The 19,535-nt window shown below is 41.8% G+C and overlaps 1 protein-coding gene across 1 annotated transcript in view; it reads right to left on the bottom strand.

Moving 5' to 3' along the window:
- Positions 1-1,512: 1,512 nt before the first annotated feature.
- FNDC1 (fibronectin type III domain containing 1) overlaps positions 1,513-19,535 on the bottom strand; it is a 139,259-nt gene continuing 121,236 nt past the window's right edge. Inside the window, exons 18-22 of the mRNA XM_077812162.1 lie at positions 13,668-13,747; positions 10,062-10,091; positions 5,863-6,024; positions 3,113-3,235; positions 1,513-1,628 (exon numbers count right to left, since the gene is read on the bottom strand). Of these exons, the coding sequence (XP_077668288.1) occupies positions 1,513-1,628; positions 3,113-3,235; positions 5,863-6,024; positions 10,062-10,091; positions 13,668-13,747 (511 nt within the window). The remainder of the gene's footprint in view (positions 1,629-3,112; positions 3,236-5,862; positions 6,025-10,061; positions 10,092-13,667; positions 13,748-19,535) is intronic.

The raw sequence follows: 19,535 nt of genomic DNA, 5'->3' as shown, positions 1-19,535 counted from the left end.
GAATGCTGGAGTCTTTTTTGAGGTGGGTAAAGGCTTATAAGATGTAACAGTGAAACAATATGGCCACAAAGGCTAAATCCCTTAGGGTCAGAGTAAACCTTAATGCTACATGAAGAGAAAGAGTAATATGGCAGGAGAAATTGCTTCTGATGCATAATGAAATTCTACATTACTGCCCACTTCCCAAATAAGGTTTGTATTCCTGGCTAAAAATCAGAAGTGCACCTCCCAGACACACCAGCTTTTGCTCCCCAACCTTTGATGGAAGACACGCTGTGTGGTCTGCCCTTCTGATGTGCTTTACAGAAAGACTGACGACTTTCATACTTCATTCACATGATGGACCGGAATCAGAGGTGTTCCGTGCTGCTCAAGCACCCTAGAGGTGTCTGTTTTGTTCAGAAAATAAGTTAAAACTTGTCTGCAAGTCCTGTGTTATCTCACTATGCCTCCATTCACACAGTGAGACTTAATAACCTCACAAGGAATAAATAATACACAAAGATGATGAAAATGAATCAAACAAAAACTGAACTCAGCCTTTTAAATAGTACTGGACAGAAAGTTTAACTTAAATGTTGACACTCTGCTGATAAGGCACCTATGGTGGTTTATAATGCAATTTTAGTATAGGCAAAAAGATTTACTCCAATTAAATATCCAGTCCTTTGGTTTGCTAGAAAGCTGTCACAGATCTTTGCTCACTTATAAGAAGAACAAAGTTCTTTCCATGGTTAATATATTGTGCATAGTAAAATGTTTCATGGACTAAAAATCAGAAGACCTATTAATTAACAGCACCTTTTACATAAAAATCCCAACCATATTTATCTAGTGAACAAGAAAAACTCAGCTTCTCTATGTAGTACTTTGGACATAGAGAACTGTATTATATATATATATATATATATATATATATATATAAGCGAATTTACATTGTGACCTGGTGTTTAGCCCAGCAATGGGTGAACCCACCAGAGAAGTTTTAAGTATAATATATTGCCTTTGGTGAATGTCTAGTAACTTGACATGATTGTATAGTAAAACTCAGAAGCATGGAACTCCACCAGTTGTAAGTGATGGAGCATTCCATTAATAACAATGAAAAAGTGTTTGGCATTCCATTAAGCAAGCACAGCATGCTTAGGCCATTCCTGGAGGATATATGCAACTTCCATCTTTTCATGGCCAGTCAAGTTTTAGGTTTCACTGGGCACTGGTTGCACCCATTACAACCACATCTCCATGCCTTTTAAGACCCACAGAAGGAAAGTAGGGCACCAAACTCAAATCCTGTCCCAAGTGGAGTGATCAAGCAGCACCACAGATTTCAGCTGAGAAAATGTGCACAGTATTTGGTTTGGTTGGGGTCTCTTGAGCAACTGGTCTTAGTTGGTTTCTTTCATGTTTTGTTCTTTTCCTAAACAACTGGTCACAGTCTTCCAGTACAAGTCATTTGAAAGGCAGGGTTGGTGCACTCTCCATACAATCTGCCGGCGGACTGCCACATGGTTACCATTTCCCTGGAATTGGCACGCCGCACTCATACCAGCCCACATAGTAGTAAGGTGTTGTGTAACCAATGCGCCCAAATGACACAGGTTCCTGGCGATACTGGCGATAATACCCTGTTGGTGGAAAAATGGCAGTGGTTCGAGCCAAAGGCAAAGTAACTTGACAAATGACATCTCTGAAGTACAGAATATATGATGTATAGTATATAGCATACATAGAATTATCACAACAAAAGCTAAGGCATAGGAGCCACTTGTTAATCCCATGGCACTTCATGAGAAGTAGGATTGTTAGCTCTGATGGTTTAGCCTGCTTCAATTTTGAATGATTGCATTCTACCTACATATATTTCCTCTACAGTTCCAGTTGGATTTACTGTTCTAAATATCTAACTATTGTGTAACTATGCAGTCTCTGCTGTTAAAGAGCTTTTGCATTTCACTCCAAAAGGAGTCTGAATTTCAGTAGCAGGTGAAGTTATGCCTCTATATAAAATTTGCATATCAATTCAAGCTCATGAAGCACTTTGGAGTGAAAATGCCATAGAAATGTTCAAAGAGACTAGGTGGATGAGGTACTATCTATTATTGGACTACCTTTTGTTGGTGGGAGGGTTCAAACTTTCAAGCTACACAGAGCTCTTCTTCAGGTCTTCAGAGTTCTGTGTAGCTTGAAAGTTTGAACCCCCCACCAACAGGAGTTGGTCCAATACAAGATATTACCTCCCCTATCTTGTGTCCTGCATATCCTGGGACCAACACAGCTACAATAAAACCGCAAATAAAAATATAAGGCATTATTGTATCTTACTGGGTTCAAGACAGGATTCACAAATATCATTTTTTATAACAAAACAAGGAGGCAAAATTACATGCAGCAAATATAGAGTTAAATCCCACTTTTTTTTTTAAACTGATGGCCCCTTTCCCTCATCTGTATAAAAAATGTGACAGCACAAAGCATTAAAGACTCTCAACAGTCTTTCTGCATATTTTGTACAGTGGAACATCTGAAACGTTGATTCCTGTGGCAGTCGTACAATTTGTGCGTTCTACATCTCTGCTTCTTAGAGCTAGTAATGTACAGCTGGATTAACAATCCTTATTTTAAATAGAGAAGTGCAGTATTATTCTACGTCATCTACATGTAAGCGAATATTTCAGTTTCTTCACGGCCACCCAACCCTTAAAAAACAACAGCAAACAGCATAAGATGAAAACCAAGAATGCTGAGTGAATAATTAACAGCAGTCTGTAGACCCAGGCTCTGAGACTCGCTGCTGCAAGTTGGTTTTTTTTTTTTTTTTTGCAGTGTAGACATACCCTAAGGGTTATTTCTATTTTCTGTTTTATTCCAATAATTTATTTTCAGACTCATTCTCTTTGTCTGAACTTTCACAAGCTGTTGTGGTTTGCAAATTATTATACTAGGACATCACATGATACAGTCTCAGAATATGTGGTATCCGCCTGGCTCCTAATAGAAGTGATATAAATGTAGACAGGGAGGCAGAAAACCTCTTAATTCTATATACTGGATGAAGTGCAATTCCTCAGCTTTCACTTCAGCTTTCCTTTTTTTGTTTTTGTCTTTTTACCTTGTATGGTGGGCAAGGCTTCTACATATGACTGAGGCCCTGTTCTTCCATCCATGTGTGAATCCACAAACTGGCAGTGGTCCTCACCTTTCCCCCAGCTATCTCCAATGCCATAGAATGTATCTGAAAGGTGACATAAAAGATTAGGACAGATATATATTGTTGTTTCAAATGGCCTTATCTCATCCAATGATGCTTTCCCACTTCCAGGAAAATAAAGATGGGAAAAAGTCAGATACTACAGAGATGAGCAGCAATATACCAGTAAATAAAAATATAAGAGGTGAAGAATGCTACATTTGCCAATAGGAATTAAGAGAGAGAAAAAACTTTGTAGTTTCATTAGGAACATTGCATCTGAAGAAGTGGTTTTTAACCCACAAAAGCTTTTGCCCAAATAAATCTGTTAGTCTTTAAGGTGCCACCGGACTCCTTGTTGTTTTTATTAAGAACATGCTATATGCTAGAATCATACGCTAGTATCATAGAATCATAGGCTCGAGAGGTCATCTAGTCCAGTTCTCTGCACTCATGGCAGTATTAAGTATTATCTAGACCATCCCTTGCAGGTGTATGTCTAACCTGCTCTTAAAAATCTCCAATGATGGAGATTCCACAACCTCCTTAGGCAATTTATTCCAGGGCTTAACTACCCTGACAGTTTGGAAGTTTCTCCTAATATACAACATAAACCGTCCTTGCTGCAATTTAAGCCCATTGCTTCTTTCCTATCCTCAGAAGTTAAAAAGAATAATTTTTCTCTTTCCTCCTTGTAACAACATTTTATGTCCCCTCTCAGTTTTCTCTTCGACAGACTAAACAACCCCAGTTTTTTTCAATCTTCCCTCATAGGTCATCATTTAATCATTTTTTGTTGCTTTTCTCTGGACTTTCTCCAACTTGTCCACATCTTTCATGAAATATGGTGCCCATAACTGGACACAATAATCCAGTTGAGGCCGAATTAGTGTAGAGTAGAGCAGAAGAATGACTTCTTGTGTCTTGTTTACAACATTCCTGCTAATACATCCCAGAATGATGTTTGCTTTTTTTTTGCAACAGTGTTACACTGTTAACTCATATTTCGCTTGTGATCCACTATGACCCCCAGATCCCTTTCCACAGTACTCCTTCCAAAACAGTCATTTCTCATTGTGCAACTGATTGTTCATTCCTAAGTGGAGTACTTTGCATTTGTCCTTATTGAATGTCATCCTATTTACTTCACGCCATTTCTCCAGTTTGTCCATATCATTTTGAATTTTAATCCTATCCTCCAAAGCACTTGCAACCCCTTCCAGCTTGGTATCACCCACAAACTTTAAAATTGTACTCTCTGTGCCATTATCTAAATCACTGATGAAGATACTGAACAGAACCGGACCCAGAACTGATCCCTGCACAATCCTACTCAATATGCCCTTTCAGTTTGAGTGTGAACCACAGATAACTATTCTCTGGGAATGGTTTTTCAACCAGTTATGCACCCACCTTATAGTAGCTCCATCTAGGTTGTATTTCTCTAGTTTGTTTATGAGAAGGTCATGCGAGGAATATCAAAAGCCTTACTAAAGTCCCTGGAATAAGTAATTTATCAGAATTACAGTACAGATGATAGCAGAGGAAATTTCAGCAAGACCCATTATTTTAATTGGTTATGAGAAAGTAAAAATAGCCCCACACACCAGTATTGCTAGGTTGACAGAACTCTCAAATTTAAACCAGAAACTGTGAAGATAGGTCTCATATACAGGAGCTTTACTGTTCTGGTTGTTTGCATATTACTGTCATGGACCAGGATGTAGCCAGTCACATCTAGTGGTTAGGGCAGGAGTCAGGAACCAGAGCTAGAGTCAGAGTCAGGAGTCAAGCCAAGGGTCAGAGCTGGAGCCAGTAGCCAGAGGTGGTGTGTAGCAGCAGGGATCTGGAACAAGGCAAAGTCCTATGTTGCAGGCAGCCTAGGATTCACTTAGTTCCTCAGAAAACTTCCTGTTCCTTCTTCTGGCTTACATAGCAAGTTTGAGCCAATTGGAGAGGCTAGATGTCTCCTCCAAATCAGGAGCTTTGTGGGCGGTGTCTGTGTTGAGCCAAGGTCCATCAGCCTACTCTCCCTGCTGGTACCAGCAAGCTGTCAGGTGGTGGCTGCAGTCTGAGGACTGCCTGGGACCCGCAGAGATGGGCATGAGAGCACAAGTCTTCACAAATACTTGTTTATACATGTTCTTGAAACAAGACAAATATTTTGCTAAAACCCCCATTAAAACACTTTGAAAAGCCTAGGGGATAACCCCACTCAACATTCCCTCTCAATACAATCAATTGGTACGGCTACAGTTATATGACAGCCCTTGTTGAACACCTACCAGCTTCTGGATTTGCTCAAACAACTGCTGCACTACCATGTATCTAACCTGTTCAGAGTACAAGTCTCCTCTTTTATCCATTCTGTAGTTCTCTATTGTGTATTCTGCAATTAATCCATGTGTGGACTTCCCATTATGACATCAGAAGTTCTGCATGAGTAACGAGCACAGAACATTTCAGAGAGAGCTGTATTATGATTAGAGAGTACAACTTTGCTTTCACTGTGCAAATTGCTTTAGGTTCCTATCCTTAGAAGCTAAATACTGTCATATGTGTATCCAAATTGTGCCATCGGTTTAGCCATGTACTCCTTTGATAGAGTCAACAAGTGATGGATACAGTAAGTGGAGGGGTGACAGCACTGTAAGAATAATCCCAAAATATACCTTTCAGGTCATCACTGAGGTAAATCTTGTACCTCAAAGAGTTGCAAAGAACCACTCCCACAAATTTTCGGTACCAAGTGCGTTTCACATACTGCTTTCCACTGCAGTCTGAGTAGGTGGGATCATATTTAAAAGTGAAAGGGATCCAGATGGGTTCACCACCTTAAAAAAACAAAATAAAATAAAAGGAAAAACCTAGAGGGTCAGTCTTATATTTCAGCATTTTATCAAGTTGAACGTCCTGTTACAAGAAGGTACTGCGGCAGGTTAATAAACTACCCTTTTACTTTGAAACACCCGAGTTCAAAAATCAAATTTAAGTCTCAAATGAAATAAAATTGATGTCTTAGTCAAGTCCCTTCTGGACATTTGTCATGAATGTATTGTTAAAATGGTGTAAAATATGCTTACATATAGCATATTTATGTGGATCATAGATTCCTAAGCCAGAAGGGGCTACTGTGATCATCTAGTGTGACCTCCTGTATAACACAGGCCATAGAACTTCCCCAAAATAATTCCTAGAGCAGCTCTTCTAGAAAATACATCCAACCTTGATTTAAAAATTGCCAGTGATGAAGAATCCACCATGACTCTCAGTAAATTACCCTCACTGTTAGGAATGTGCACCTTATTTTCAGTTTCAATTTGTCTAGCTTCAGCTTCCAGTCACAGATCACATTATACCTTTCTCTGCCAGACTGAAGAGCCTATTATTAAATATTTATTCCCCATGCAGATCATGTCAGAGATGGACAATTCCTATCCAATAATCAAACCCATCCTCTCTGCAAGGACCCCATGTGACAAGACATATTACAAAAGGGACCATGAATGTATCATGTTAGCTATCACAGACTTACAGGAGCACTCACTCTGTCTGTTTTAATTCAAACCACAAATGTGAAAAGATAAAACTGGACCACAAAATGTATGCTGAAAGTAAGAGATTCTATTTAACCATCCCATACCAAATTCGTTTTAGTGCACCTAGAACTGGGGTGTGGAGGAGTGGGCATCTTCAAACAATGGGTGGGCTTATATACAGTACCATTGACCACTGCTGAAACACTTAGATGCAGTAGGTGTGCTCCCAGTTGCATTCATGCAGCCCCACTGATGTCAATGAGGTTGTATGGATGTGACTAACGGCCCGGTTTTCCCTGGAACATCAGCCTTAGTTCTTATTTCCCTTGATTTTGTCCCCAATTCAGCAAGATACTTAAGTACAGATCTAATTTTAAACAGTGAACAGTCTCATTGCTTTCAGTTGGATGACTTCTAAACCTAAAATTAAACATAAGCCTAAGAACCTTGCTGAAATGGAGGCTATATGAGCATAGGTCAGATCCTAGCGCTATCTGAATGCAGTGTCTTGTGGTTTAACATTATACCTCCCCTCTCGTCCCCTCCCCTCCAGAAAAGTAAGTTTCATCACTAAAAGAAAAGGAGTACTTGTGGCACCTTAGAGACTAACCAATTTATTTGAGCATGAGCTTTCGTGAGCTACAGCTCACTTCATCAGATGCATACCGTGGAAACTGCAGCAGACTTTATATATACACAGAGAATATGAAACAATACCTCCTCCCACCCCACTGTCCTGCTGGTAATAGCTTATCTAAAGTAATCTTCAGGTTAGGCCATTTCCAGCACAAATCCAGGTTTTCTCACCCTCCACCCTATCTTAAAACAAAAAAACTTCAAATCCAGACTCCAGCGAGAAACTGCTGAATTGGAATTCATTTGCAAATTGGATACTATTAATTTAGGCTTAAATAGAGACTGGGAGTGGCTAAGTCATTATGCAAAGTAGCCTATTTCCTCTTGTTTTTTCCTACCCCCCCCCCCCCCGATGTTCTGGTTTAACTTGGATTTAAACTTGGAGAGTGGTCAGTTTTGGATGAGCTATTACCAGCAGGAGAGTGAGTTTGTGTGTGTATGGGGGTGGGTTTTTGGAGGGGGGTGAGGGAGTGAGAGAACCTGGATTTGTGCAGGAAATGGCCTAACTTCATTATCATGCACATTGTGTAAAGAGTTGTCACTTTGGATGGGCTATCATCAGCAGGAGAGTGAATTTGTGTGGGGGGGTGGAGGGTGAGAAAACCTGGATTTGTGCTGGAAATGGCCTAACCTGAAGATTACTTTAGATAAGCTATTACCAGCAGGACAGTGGGGTGGGAGGAGGTATTGTTTCATATTCTCTGTGTATATATAAAGTCTGCTGCAGTTTCCACGGTATGCATCTGATGAAGTGAGCTGTAGCTCACGAAAGCTCATGCTCAAATAAATTGGTTAGTCTCTAAGGTGCCACAAGTACTCCTTTTCTTTTTGCGAATACAGACTAACACGGCTGTTACTCTGAAACCTTTCATCACTAAAGAAGAGATGATGTGGAAAAAAATCTGCAATGGGTAACAGGTTTCAGTGTGAAGTAAAATCTGTTGCTGTTGCGTTAAAAAGATGAGATATGAAACCTAGAGGGCACTCTCTCTCTCTATCTGTCGTGTGATGTGTGTGTGTGTTCTGGGTGGAAAATTTGGCTTTCACCACAGGAGCTCAAGTTAAATCAAAACAGATTTGACACCAGCAAAAAAATTAAAAAAAGATTTTTTGCTCAGTCTCAAATGAACTAGTTTCTTCTTCACTACGTTGCAGTGGTTATAAGCTACCACTTAATAATTATGTTGGACAGGATCAATATTACAAATAATTGGTTGTTCCTTTATATTAAATAATGGAATCCACCTTCCTTCTAGAATGCTTTTGTAGCAATATGTATGCAAGATAAAACAGATATAAGCTTACAACGTGAAAATGTTAGTTTTCTTTCCTGTTATTTCCTAGATCCTCTTTGGTTTTTTTATTGTGTTATTGGCAACTGTTAAGAATGAGAAGTATGTTTTAAAAAATGTCAATTTGTCTTTCTTCCTTTTACAAAGCACAAACATAGGGCCCAGTCTTGCAAACACTTGCACGTGAGTAACTTCTACACACATGAATAACCCATTGAATTAATCTGAATTGACCCTCATGACACTTAGGTATACACTTATACTTAGGTATGTAAAGTTACTCAAATGCGTGTTTGCAGGATTGGGGCCATAAACGTCTCTATACAAATAAAGCAGTGAAATGGTCATTTCAAGAACAAAATATCCTGAACAGAATGCGGTTAATGTTAATATTTTTATTCATCAACTTCCTGGCTATCATCAACAGTGCTCAAGAGAATCCTTGCAACAGCTGCTCTGAAGTAGGCCATGTGGTTTTCAGAATATAATCAGAATGCCTTTGGAAAATTACCTTCATATTAAAACACCAGACCACTTTTGGAGAATTATCATTCAAGACACAATTCTATCCCAGGTTCTTAGTACATATTCTCCTTCCAAAAACCATGTTCACCTGCTACATCTCGTAAAGAAAACAATCCAGTTCCTACAGAAAGCAACCTTCACACTTGGAGATTGTATATCATGTCATTCCTCACTCTGCTACCTTATTTCAAGGACCCTGTCCCCAGGAGTGGGGTGATCACTGATAAATATGATAGGCGGTTTTCAAAGGACACTGTAGGAAAACCCAGTCACCATAGCTCCACTCCAGATTTGGTTAATAAACTCAGACTTTATTACTTACGAGTAAACCCCTAAGTGAAATCATTTACTGTTCATGTAGAGGTGGCCTTCAAACTTGGTCTCAGTGCCAGTAGGTTGTTCCCATACGGTCTCCGACGGACTGGTGTCTGGTGTCTTGGGAGTCCATTACTTGCACCTTTATCAAGATCCTGGAACAACCCACCTCTACCCAGCAGTCCTCAACTCAACATAGTAGTTAGAGACGGAAAGGAATGATTAAATAACTTAATCTAGCCTCATGAAAGTGCAGGATATAGTCTCCCAATAAAGGGTGTACCAGATATAGAACAGGTTCTACACTTGATTTTAGCCTAACATAATACACTTCATTTACAACACTTCTTTTAAGAGGTAATTGGCTTCAAAAGCCTGATAAGACTGGAACACAGATTCTTGAGATGAATCAGGAGTTGGGAATTAACACAGTAATTTATATCACACGCCTCCCTCAAACTCTAATAGAAAGTAGTGTGTCATAGTGCCTAATTTTTACAATGCCCAGATTTGTTTCACAGGTTTTATAGACAATATCAAGAAAATATCAGCAGTGAGACTTACCAGGTGGTCTGACAATAAGCAGTGGATTATCTGTAAGAATGAAACAAAACAAAACAGAAAAACCCCAAATATTTTAGTGTTTTCTCTCAAAGACTAGTATCTCCTAATGTTACAGTGTACTAGCTATCATGCAAGAAAGAAATATCAGCTTCAAAAAATAATTGTCTCTAGCTGTTTTCAGAACGCTGAAGATACGGGTTTGTCTCTTTTCAAAACAAATGGTGTTAAGTTATACCAATGTTTTTCACATTTGATGGCATGCACCTGCACTTGGATTATACCATTTATTCTGAAAGATGTTTAAACTGCAACAATTTTTTTTGTTAAAATTAGTAAAAAATATCCTCCATTCGGTTAGCTTTTAAAAACAGACTTCTTTACTTCAGCCAATCAGAAACCAGTTTAATCATGCAATCTTTTAAAGGCATACGGTGTTTTTCTTCTCAATATTCTACCTCATAGACCAGTCAGCACCAGCCATCTATATAGGCAGGTCATTTTGCTAAATCCCTCACGTAGGTGCCTAAGTACCAATTTTGGGACCATTGTGATGCACATGCCCCCACCCTTCCAACTCTGTAGGTAGTTAAACCCTGCTAGGAACCTGCGTTTTCGCCCTCAAAGGTTCCTACGCACCTTCATTTCTGCCTCTGGGTATGTGCACTGGGCAACCTACGGCCTGCGGGACCCTCCAACCCAGCCCCTGAGCTCCTGGCCCGGGAGGCTAGCCCCTGGCCCCTCCCCCGCTGTTCCCCATCCCGCGCAGCCTCCGCTCACTGCGCCACCGGCGCAATGCTCTGGGCAGGGAGGCTGCGAGCTCCTGGGGCAGCGCAGCTGCAGAGCCACGGCCTGACCCGCCGCTCTGTGCTGCGCGGCGGCACGGCTGCAGCACCACCAGCCACCGGTGCTCCAGGCAGCGCGGTAAGGGGACAGGGGGCAGGGCGGGTTAGATAGAGGGCAGGGGAGTTCGGGGTGGTGGTCCGGGGGTGGGGGTGTGGATGGGGTTGGGGTGGTCAGAGGCGGGGAACAGGGGTGTTGAATGGGGGCAGGGATCCCGGGGGGGCAGTCAGGAAGAGGAGGGGTTGAATTGTGTGGTGGGGGGCAGTGAGGGGCAGGGGTTCCAGGGGTGGTCAGGAGACAGTGAGAAGGGGTGGTTGGATGGGGCAAGGGTTCCAGGGGGGCAGTCAGGGATGAGAGGAGGAGCTGGATGGGGTGGTGGGGGGCAGTCAGGAGCGGGAGGTCTGGGGGCAGTCAGGGGACAAGAAGCAGGGGGTGGTGGATGAGGCAGGAGTCCCAGGGGGGCCATCAGGGGGCGAGAAGCAGGGGGGGTCAGATAGGGGGCAGGGGCCAGGCCACGCCTGGCTGTTTCAGGAGGCATGGCCTCCCCTAACCGGCCCTACATACAATTTTGGAAACCTGATGTGGCCCTCAGGCCAAAAACTTTGCCCACCCCTGCTCTAGGCATCTGGATGCCTATCTCCTGCCTAAGGCTCGGAGTGATGCATGAATTGGGGGAAGACAGCAATTGGCAGCCTAACTTGCCTGCAGGGCCCAACCTGAGCACGCTTAGTGGATTGAGCCCTGCAGGCGAGCTCATACAGAAAAGCCAGGGGAGGAGAACACGTCCCTTATAACTTTTAGCCCAGTGGTTAGGGCACTCAGTTGGTATGTGGGAGACCCCTGGTTCAAGTCCCTTCTCTGCCTGAGGGGGAGAGGGATCTGCCGCCTCTCAGATGCTTACTCTAACCCTCAGGCTACGGGACAGTCTCCTGGGGGGCTCCCTAGTCTCTCCTGTTGAAACTGTTCCACTCTGGCTCATTAAAAAAGAGTCATGGGAGCAGAGCCCTGGATCCTGGGTCTCTCACATCCTGGGTGAATGCTCTCCTGGAGAGGGTACAGAACTGAGAGCCAAAAGCAGTGATAGGCACCACCCTGAAGCCCAGACTTAGGCACCTGTATCTCTGTGGGCAGGTCTTCGCTACCCGCCGGAATGGCGGGTAGTGATCGATCTATCTATCTATCAGGGATCGATTTATCACGTCTCGTCTAGACACGATAAATCGATCCCCGAATGCGCTCCCCGTCAACTCCGGAACTCCAGCTCGCAAGAGGCGGAAGCGGAGTCGATGGGGGAGCGGCAGCGGTCAACTCACCGCCGTCCTCACGGCCAGGTAAGTCGACCTAAGATATGCTGACTTCAGCTATGCTATTCACGTAGCTGAAGTTGCGTATCTTAGGTCGACCCCCCCGCCAGTGTAGACCAGGGCTAAGAGAGGCAGGCTTACCACATACCCCCTCTTATTGGCATTTCCTATTTGCTAGCAGAGGCAACTTGACACTTAGAGTGCTGGCTTTAGTGGATCACAGTCTAAGGTGCTTATCTTTCCCCATTCACTGCACAGAGAGCCTATGCTCCCAACTCAGTTCTGTTCCTGCTGTTTTTCCACAGTGCCTAAAAATTAGGTGTCACAATGCTGAGCGTTACCATGCTTATGTCCCTTTGTGCATCTAGGTCTTAGCAGTTAGATAAAACAACAGGAGCAATTCTTTGAAATCCATCATTGTGATTTATATTGTCTCTTGAACTGGCCTTTCTTCAGTGGAAGCTGCTTGAAGCCAAGGTACATGGTTATCTATTGTTTGGCAAAATTCCAGGGAAATTTCATTATTTGATGAAACAGAACAGCGGGTTACTTTCTTTCTCAGTGCATTCTGCAAAGCACTTACGAAAAGCTGTGGAGCTCTTTACTGTCCCATTGAAGTCAATGCTAAAAATTTGGCTTAATTTACAGCTGACCATGCAACATGCCTTTAAAATATCTGAATTCATTTCATAAGACCATTTACTTTATTATGCAGTTTTAGTTTGTTTTGTTTCTATAAACAGAACTTCCATTGATTTTAATGGAAGTTCTGAGGCAAAGACTGTAGGATTAAGTTAAATGGGCACACACAGAAGCAATGTATGCCCATGTTGTCATAGGGCCAAAACCGGTGACCCTTGATGCCAATGGACATTTTGCTCAAATAAAATTTGGTCCCTTGTTAGTCAATAATATGACTGGCCTGCAGCTCAGTAGAAGAAATAAACGTGGATAAAAATAGCCCATTGAGGATACTATTTTTATAGAGTATATTATCCTCCAACATTCTATTGGCATTAAGAAATTGGAGCAGATTTCATTAAAGAAGGAAAAGAGAACTGAAATTTGCCTGTCGGGTGGAACAATTGTTTGAAATGAGTACTTCCATCCCTTCAGCTGTTCACAATTAGAAAGCTAGTTTCTTAAGTGTCTGGACAATCTATCAAAGATGTATTAAACTTCCTATTGCCTCCACACCACTCAGTATTAGCTATCTTTTCTATTTTAAATTTAACTTTCCATTCCCCCTAAAGTTAACTTCAGTTTCATTAAAACTTCCCATCACTTCAGTGACATGAAAGAGTAGGTACACTTTCTTGATTTTCTTGAAAACAAATGGTTTACCTGAGAATCTTTAAGCAGAAAAGTTCAACATCATAGTCATCACCATGACTTTGGCCCTGGCCCTACCATACCAATTATTAAAATCTCAACTTTAAATAAAGAAATAAGCAACACATACCAGATTCTGTGACAAATGTGATTGAAGAGCTAATAGGCCCATAACCATAGGGATTCTTTGCTTGGACTTTAAAATAGTATCTAGAATAAAAAGAGGAATTGAGCAAGCATTAAAAATAGTATTGATTCCCTGGTAACAACTCAGCTATAAAGACTACAAAGACGGGGCCAGAACTGCAGCTAATGTAAACTGGTGCAGTGCCACTGGGCAAAAGGCACCAGTGAGTTTAATGGAGCCATATCAATTTATACCAGTTGAGCACATATCCCTTTTCAACCTACATTTTCACATTAGTGAAAATATCCATGTTTGTTGAATAAAAATAAATAATCCAGGCTAATTATAGCCAGTTCACATCAAACAGCATGTTTGAAGGGAGCACTTGCCAAGAGGAATGGAAATAAAGATAGAAAAATCACAAGATATGTTCTGATCTCAGTTACAGCAATGTAAACCCAGACTAACTCCAATGAGGTCAATGGCATTAACTCTTGATTTAAACTAGCATATCTGAGATAAAATTATGAATTTTTACATTTCTTTAGAAATGGTAGCATTTCTAGACGAGCAGTATTTGAATAATCCAAGAAAAGTTACATATGTTGAGTTATTAGTTTGTTATCAAAGCCCTGATTCAGCAAAGTACTTAAGAAAGTGCTTAACTTTAAGTGAGAAGTCCCAGTAAAATTCAAATGCTTTGCTGGATAGAGACTGGACTATTCAGCTGCTTAAAATTAAGCACATGCTTAAACATTTTTCATTTCATTAAAAATTTTTACAATGTTTTGGTTAAAAAAACAACCGACAGCCCTTTTTCCTTTTCAGTTTTATGGTTCTTTGTTTTCTCCCCACTGTCTCTCCCTTTTTTTCCTTTTTATCCATTCTGCCACTAGAAAAAGGAGAAGGAGTTAAAAAGAGACAGAAGGGGGAGGGGGAAATCAAAAAACATTTTTTTAAATTAATAAGAAATTTTCAAATTTTTCATGAAAACTTTTGCAAAAACTAAAATGTTTCAAACGTTTTCATGGAACACACTTACCATTGTTTGACTAGCTCTCCTTTTGGGATGCTTTTCCTTTTCCGTGGACTCCCCACCATTGGGAGCAGTGCAACTCCAGTGCAAGCCAGTGCCTCTACACTGCCACAAATCTGGGGGCACTCTGTGGGCCAGAGTCATTGCTGAGGCAAACGTCATTGCTGAAGCATGTAGACCCATCAGATTTTTGGCTGGGTCCCGCCCGTAACCACCTATTCAGTGGAAGTGGGGAACCCCACATCCTGTACTCAGAGGTTGGGGTTTGTTACGGCAATGCTGTCAGGCACTTATACAGGATGCTAATCACAGGGCTGCAACTACCAGAACTACAAGACCTGATGTTTGCAAATGCTAAGTTTCTGTTGCTGAAATGAAACTGAATGTCTGCTCTTCAGAAACAGTATTGCAAAAAGCAGGAGGCAATTTAAGTCAGTTACTAGGCAAAAATTCTAGCTTAAAATGCATGATTTTCATAAACGTGTATGTTAAGCTTCTTCTTTCCTTGCTGCTTGCTTTGTTCCACTCTTGCAAAAAACAAAAACAAAAAAAAAACAAAAAACCACCACAAATAACAACAAACAACCGGCATCTTTAATGACCATAAGTGTTTGGCTCTTGATTTTGCATCTCATCCAAAAGTATCCAAAAGTAGCAAGTATCTCCAGAAGCACAGTGCCTCTTAAAACCATCTGTGACCAACATAACTGGGTCAGTACTTGCTCTGAGGGAAGAATGCCACCAAACCCCTGGATTATTTCCCTCGATAATCTCCCATTCAAGCAGTAGGCCAAACGCTCCTTAGCTTGTGAAATCTTACAAAAGCACTGCGTCACATGCTCTGACTGCCGGTCACGGCTACATACAAGAAGAAAAAGGCTAACTCACTATGAAAACAGAATTCTACCCCTACTTTCCAAAGTGGTGACAGCAGAGCCAAGAGAGGTCAGCATGGGAGAAAATCCATAGGAACCTGTGAATCAATTATCTTTGGTGGAAACTGGCAGTCTGTGTTGATCTCTTCCCCCTCCCCAACCTTGCTAAATACCTTCCTCTAGGCTTCCATCCTACTATGATCCTCTGTACTTTCCAGTTCCCCAGCTCCTCTTCTCATCCTTGACAAACCCATGCTCACCTTCTGTGCCCTTCTCTCCCTCCTCTTCCCTGAGAGGCACTCCCCCTCTCCTCACCTCTAAACTTGTTCTTTAATTTCCCTGGGCGGGGGGAGGGGGAGTTGGGTTGTGGGGACTGTATGGTACATCCCTCTATTAGCACGTAGTGGAGGAGGCAAGAAGGAAGGGAGTTCCCCTTGCAGGGACTACCAGGCTCACAACAACAGTGGAACTATCCAGCGTGGGCTGAACACTTTAACAAATATAACTGGCCTTGGCCTTTGGGGGTGGGTTGTTAACCTCCCACCCCCCTTGAAAGTAACCAGTTTTGATGTTTATCACACATTGGGCCATCCAAAGGATTTTAGGGAGGGTTAACGAGAAGATTCTTTGGGATACACACCAAAGATAACTGGCTTGTTTTACCTCAGAACTCTCCCTCTCTCCCTCTGCTAGCCTCCTGCTGAGGAAGTGAATCCCATTGTCTTTCAGTCTGACCACAGTGATCAGTTTGCTTCAATTTAGATGGGCTTATATTAAGGTCTGCCTTTGCAAGGAGCAGGGCAAGAGACTTAATGTTTTGAAAAAGTGAAGAGAGTTTCTCCTTTACCAGACCCAAAGCCTGGTTTCCATAGACCCCGCCAACTCATCAGGGATGACCATTTCATAACTGTTTAGCTAACTCTTCTGGTCCGATTGGCTGCTTAGAGGAATGTCAATTTATGCCCTAACATATATAAAAGCCTTGGAGTAACAGATGCATCTTGTGGCACAGGAAAGTGCAGATGGTCAAAATGTAGCGACATTATAATAAAAGAGGTCATGCAGCTGGACCATGATGATTTCCTTTAGAGTGCGTTGGCAGAGAAGGACAGGCAGTATGGGGCACTTACACAAAATTAACCCACGTTTTACTCTTGATTCACAACATTTATTGTCCTATTTATGGACAGAAATGGAAAAAGGGGGCCAGATTCCTGCTGCAGTCAAGATCCACCTTTGGATTATAACCTCTGACATCTGACAACAGCTTTCAAGGGAACTCAGTGCACTTTGGTTACACCCCTTCTCCACCCCAAGCACAGCCTTTATTGGGGCTGGTAAGGGATATGGCACAGGAATTGGCTATACGATTGCTACACTCCTTGGAGATGCCCCCATACTCAGGAATCCCCAGCAGAGGAGAGCTGGGTAATTTCCCCATTTTTTCCACTGCCTGCACGATAGAAAGGGTTACATAGTAAATTCAGAATGCAGCCTGGGTGTGATTCCAACATTTGTTTCCTTGTCCTCTTTCCCACAACACTTCTCTCATTTATGTACAGCAGCCCTGCCCACACACACCTCTCTTCCAATAAACACCCTCCGACTGGACTTGTAAGGAAAGAGAATCCCATCGTATCCCTACCCCCAAAACTGGAAAGAAATAGCAAACTCATGAGGATGAAGGAATTGTGAGCATACCAATACTCTGTATCACCGTGCATCACCCATGTGATCTCTGGTTACATATTTTGAAATCTGTGAGCATTCCCACAAGCAGAAGGAGGAAGATGAATGGGGCTGAGAAGAAGAGAAATCATTACTTGATTAAAAAGCCTTCTTCAGCCTAACATTAGCCCTTCATGATAATTTAAAGTGTATCAGATGCCAATTCTCCCCTCCACTAGTCATGCTTATGGTATGAAGCATGTTTCTGTCCTTATAAGCAAGAAGGGAAGGTATAAGTTTAACAAAAGTTGACATGTTCTCAGTTATCCTCACATCAGCATGCTGCATCCATGTTGGAGACTTCAAGGGTTTCTCTACTCCATGGGCAGATCCTCAGCTGGTATAAATTCTCACAGCTCCACTGTGGAGCTATCTACGACAGTTTGCACCAGAGGAGGATCTGTCCTATATCTCTGCTGCATTTGTCTCTTTTCTTTCGCTGTGGTCAGAAACCAACAATTTTTGGTCCACTCTTGTAATCTGCAAACTGTTCTGAATGTAGTTAATGGCTACATGATGCCCACAACTGCAATACCCACTGTGGCAAAGAAAGCCACATGAAAGGCTGGAATTCAGGAAAGCTGTGCTTTCTCTTCATTCCTAACGCAAGCCTTTTATTGTGGAAATATTTGCCAGTGATTTAAATATAGGCCCCACTTCCTGACTGGGGCCACGGAGTGTTCAGCACAGCTGAGAGGGTGGGGGCAGGGGCACAAAGACACCCAGGGGGCTTGTATTTACTGAAACAGTTAGCTCAAGTTAGTACACTCAAGTTACTCCACTCAAGTGAAACAGCACTGGAGTTACACAGAGCAATTAGATTAACAGTTGATGAGTCATTATAATTCAGCTGCTGCATCCTCACTGCATTACTAGTTCCAGCATCAGCAGCACTCAAGCTTCAATCCACATCCTGAGGGGCCAGTTAGCTTGAGCTGAAAGCACCACTTAAGATTTTGATAGGTGATTGGGAGTCAGGTTGGGGCAAAACATGAGTTATAGCTCAGGCTATCACTGCACTGAAGACAAGCTTGATATGTGTTCCTTTAATCCTGGGCTTCCAGCTTGGTTCCCAGGGTAAATGAGAACTATGAGAACCTAGTGGCTGCTTTAATTTACACAGCCTGCTAATGGTTCCAGAGGCCATTTCAGCAGCAAAGGGCAGCCCCAGCCACACCCACTTCTATCTGGTCATACTTTCTGCACCAGAGAAAGGGGCTGGGATAGTACCGAACTGATGGCAGAACACCAGCCAATTATCCCTCCCCAGAGGCCACCGAGATGGCTTTAAGCAACTTTGTTCTGGGGTGCAGTACAAAGCTGCCCTGACATTGCTCAGAATTTGGTCCAACACACACAGTAAAACCAGAAAGAGTGGTTTCCAGCCTATTTATCTTTTGTAAAGAGTTAAATAGGGCTGTCAATTAATCAGAATTAACTTAAGCGATTAATGCAAAACAAATTAACTAGATTAAAAAATAGTCATGATTAATCTCAGTTTTAATCGCACCGTTAAACAATAATAGAACAGCAAGTTAAATTTATTGTAAATATTTTGGATGTTTTTCTATATTTTCAAATATATTGAGTTTGATTACAATACAGAATACCAAATGTACAGTGCTCACATTGTAGTATTATTTTTTATTGCAAATATTTGTGCTGTAACTAGATGACAACCCCTTGCAGCTTTTGGCAGCCAAAAACATAGGGATACCAGCACCTGCAGTACCACATGAAATTTGTACCAAATGACATTTTTAGTCAGAAAGAGAAAAATAATATTTTGTCCTAAGGAAAGTCCTTTGAGAATTGCATCTAAGATCACGGTCAATTTACAATAGATAATAAATAAAATACAGCTTGACATGCCTACAGAGCCTTCTATCCAATCTAGCCTATTTGTTCATTTTATCATCCATTTATCGTTTTGTTATTTAGTGTTATGGCCAACTCATATTCCATTTGATATATAATCAATGTATGCTAAACAGATTTAAGTTGTAGAATTGTGGAAGTAGAAGACTGACAAGTATTTAGGAGCGACGAGTGTGTATTAGGTATACAAGTAAAGCATGGCTAGGATGCAAGGCCTACAGGCTGAGGCCTGAAAGATTTTAGATTAGCCTTATTAGGCCATATGCTTAAGAACATGAGTGGATTCTTTGATAAGAATAAGGGGAACTAAGAAACAACCTATGAAAAACAAGGCACAGATGGGGTGTGGAAGCA

Source organism: Eretmochelys imbricata, chromosome 3, assembly GCF_965152235.1.
Source record: "Eretmochelys imbricata isolate rEreImb1 chromosome 3, rEreImb1.hap1, whole genome shotgun sequence".
NCBI lineage: Eukaryota > Metazoa > Chordata > Testudines > Cheloniidae > Eretmochelys > Eretmochelys imbricata.
The sequence above is the reverse complement of the archived record's forward strand: the minus strand, read 5'-3'. Positions and strand labels throughout refer to the sequence as shown.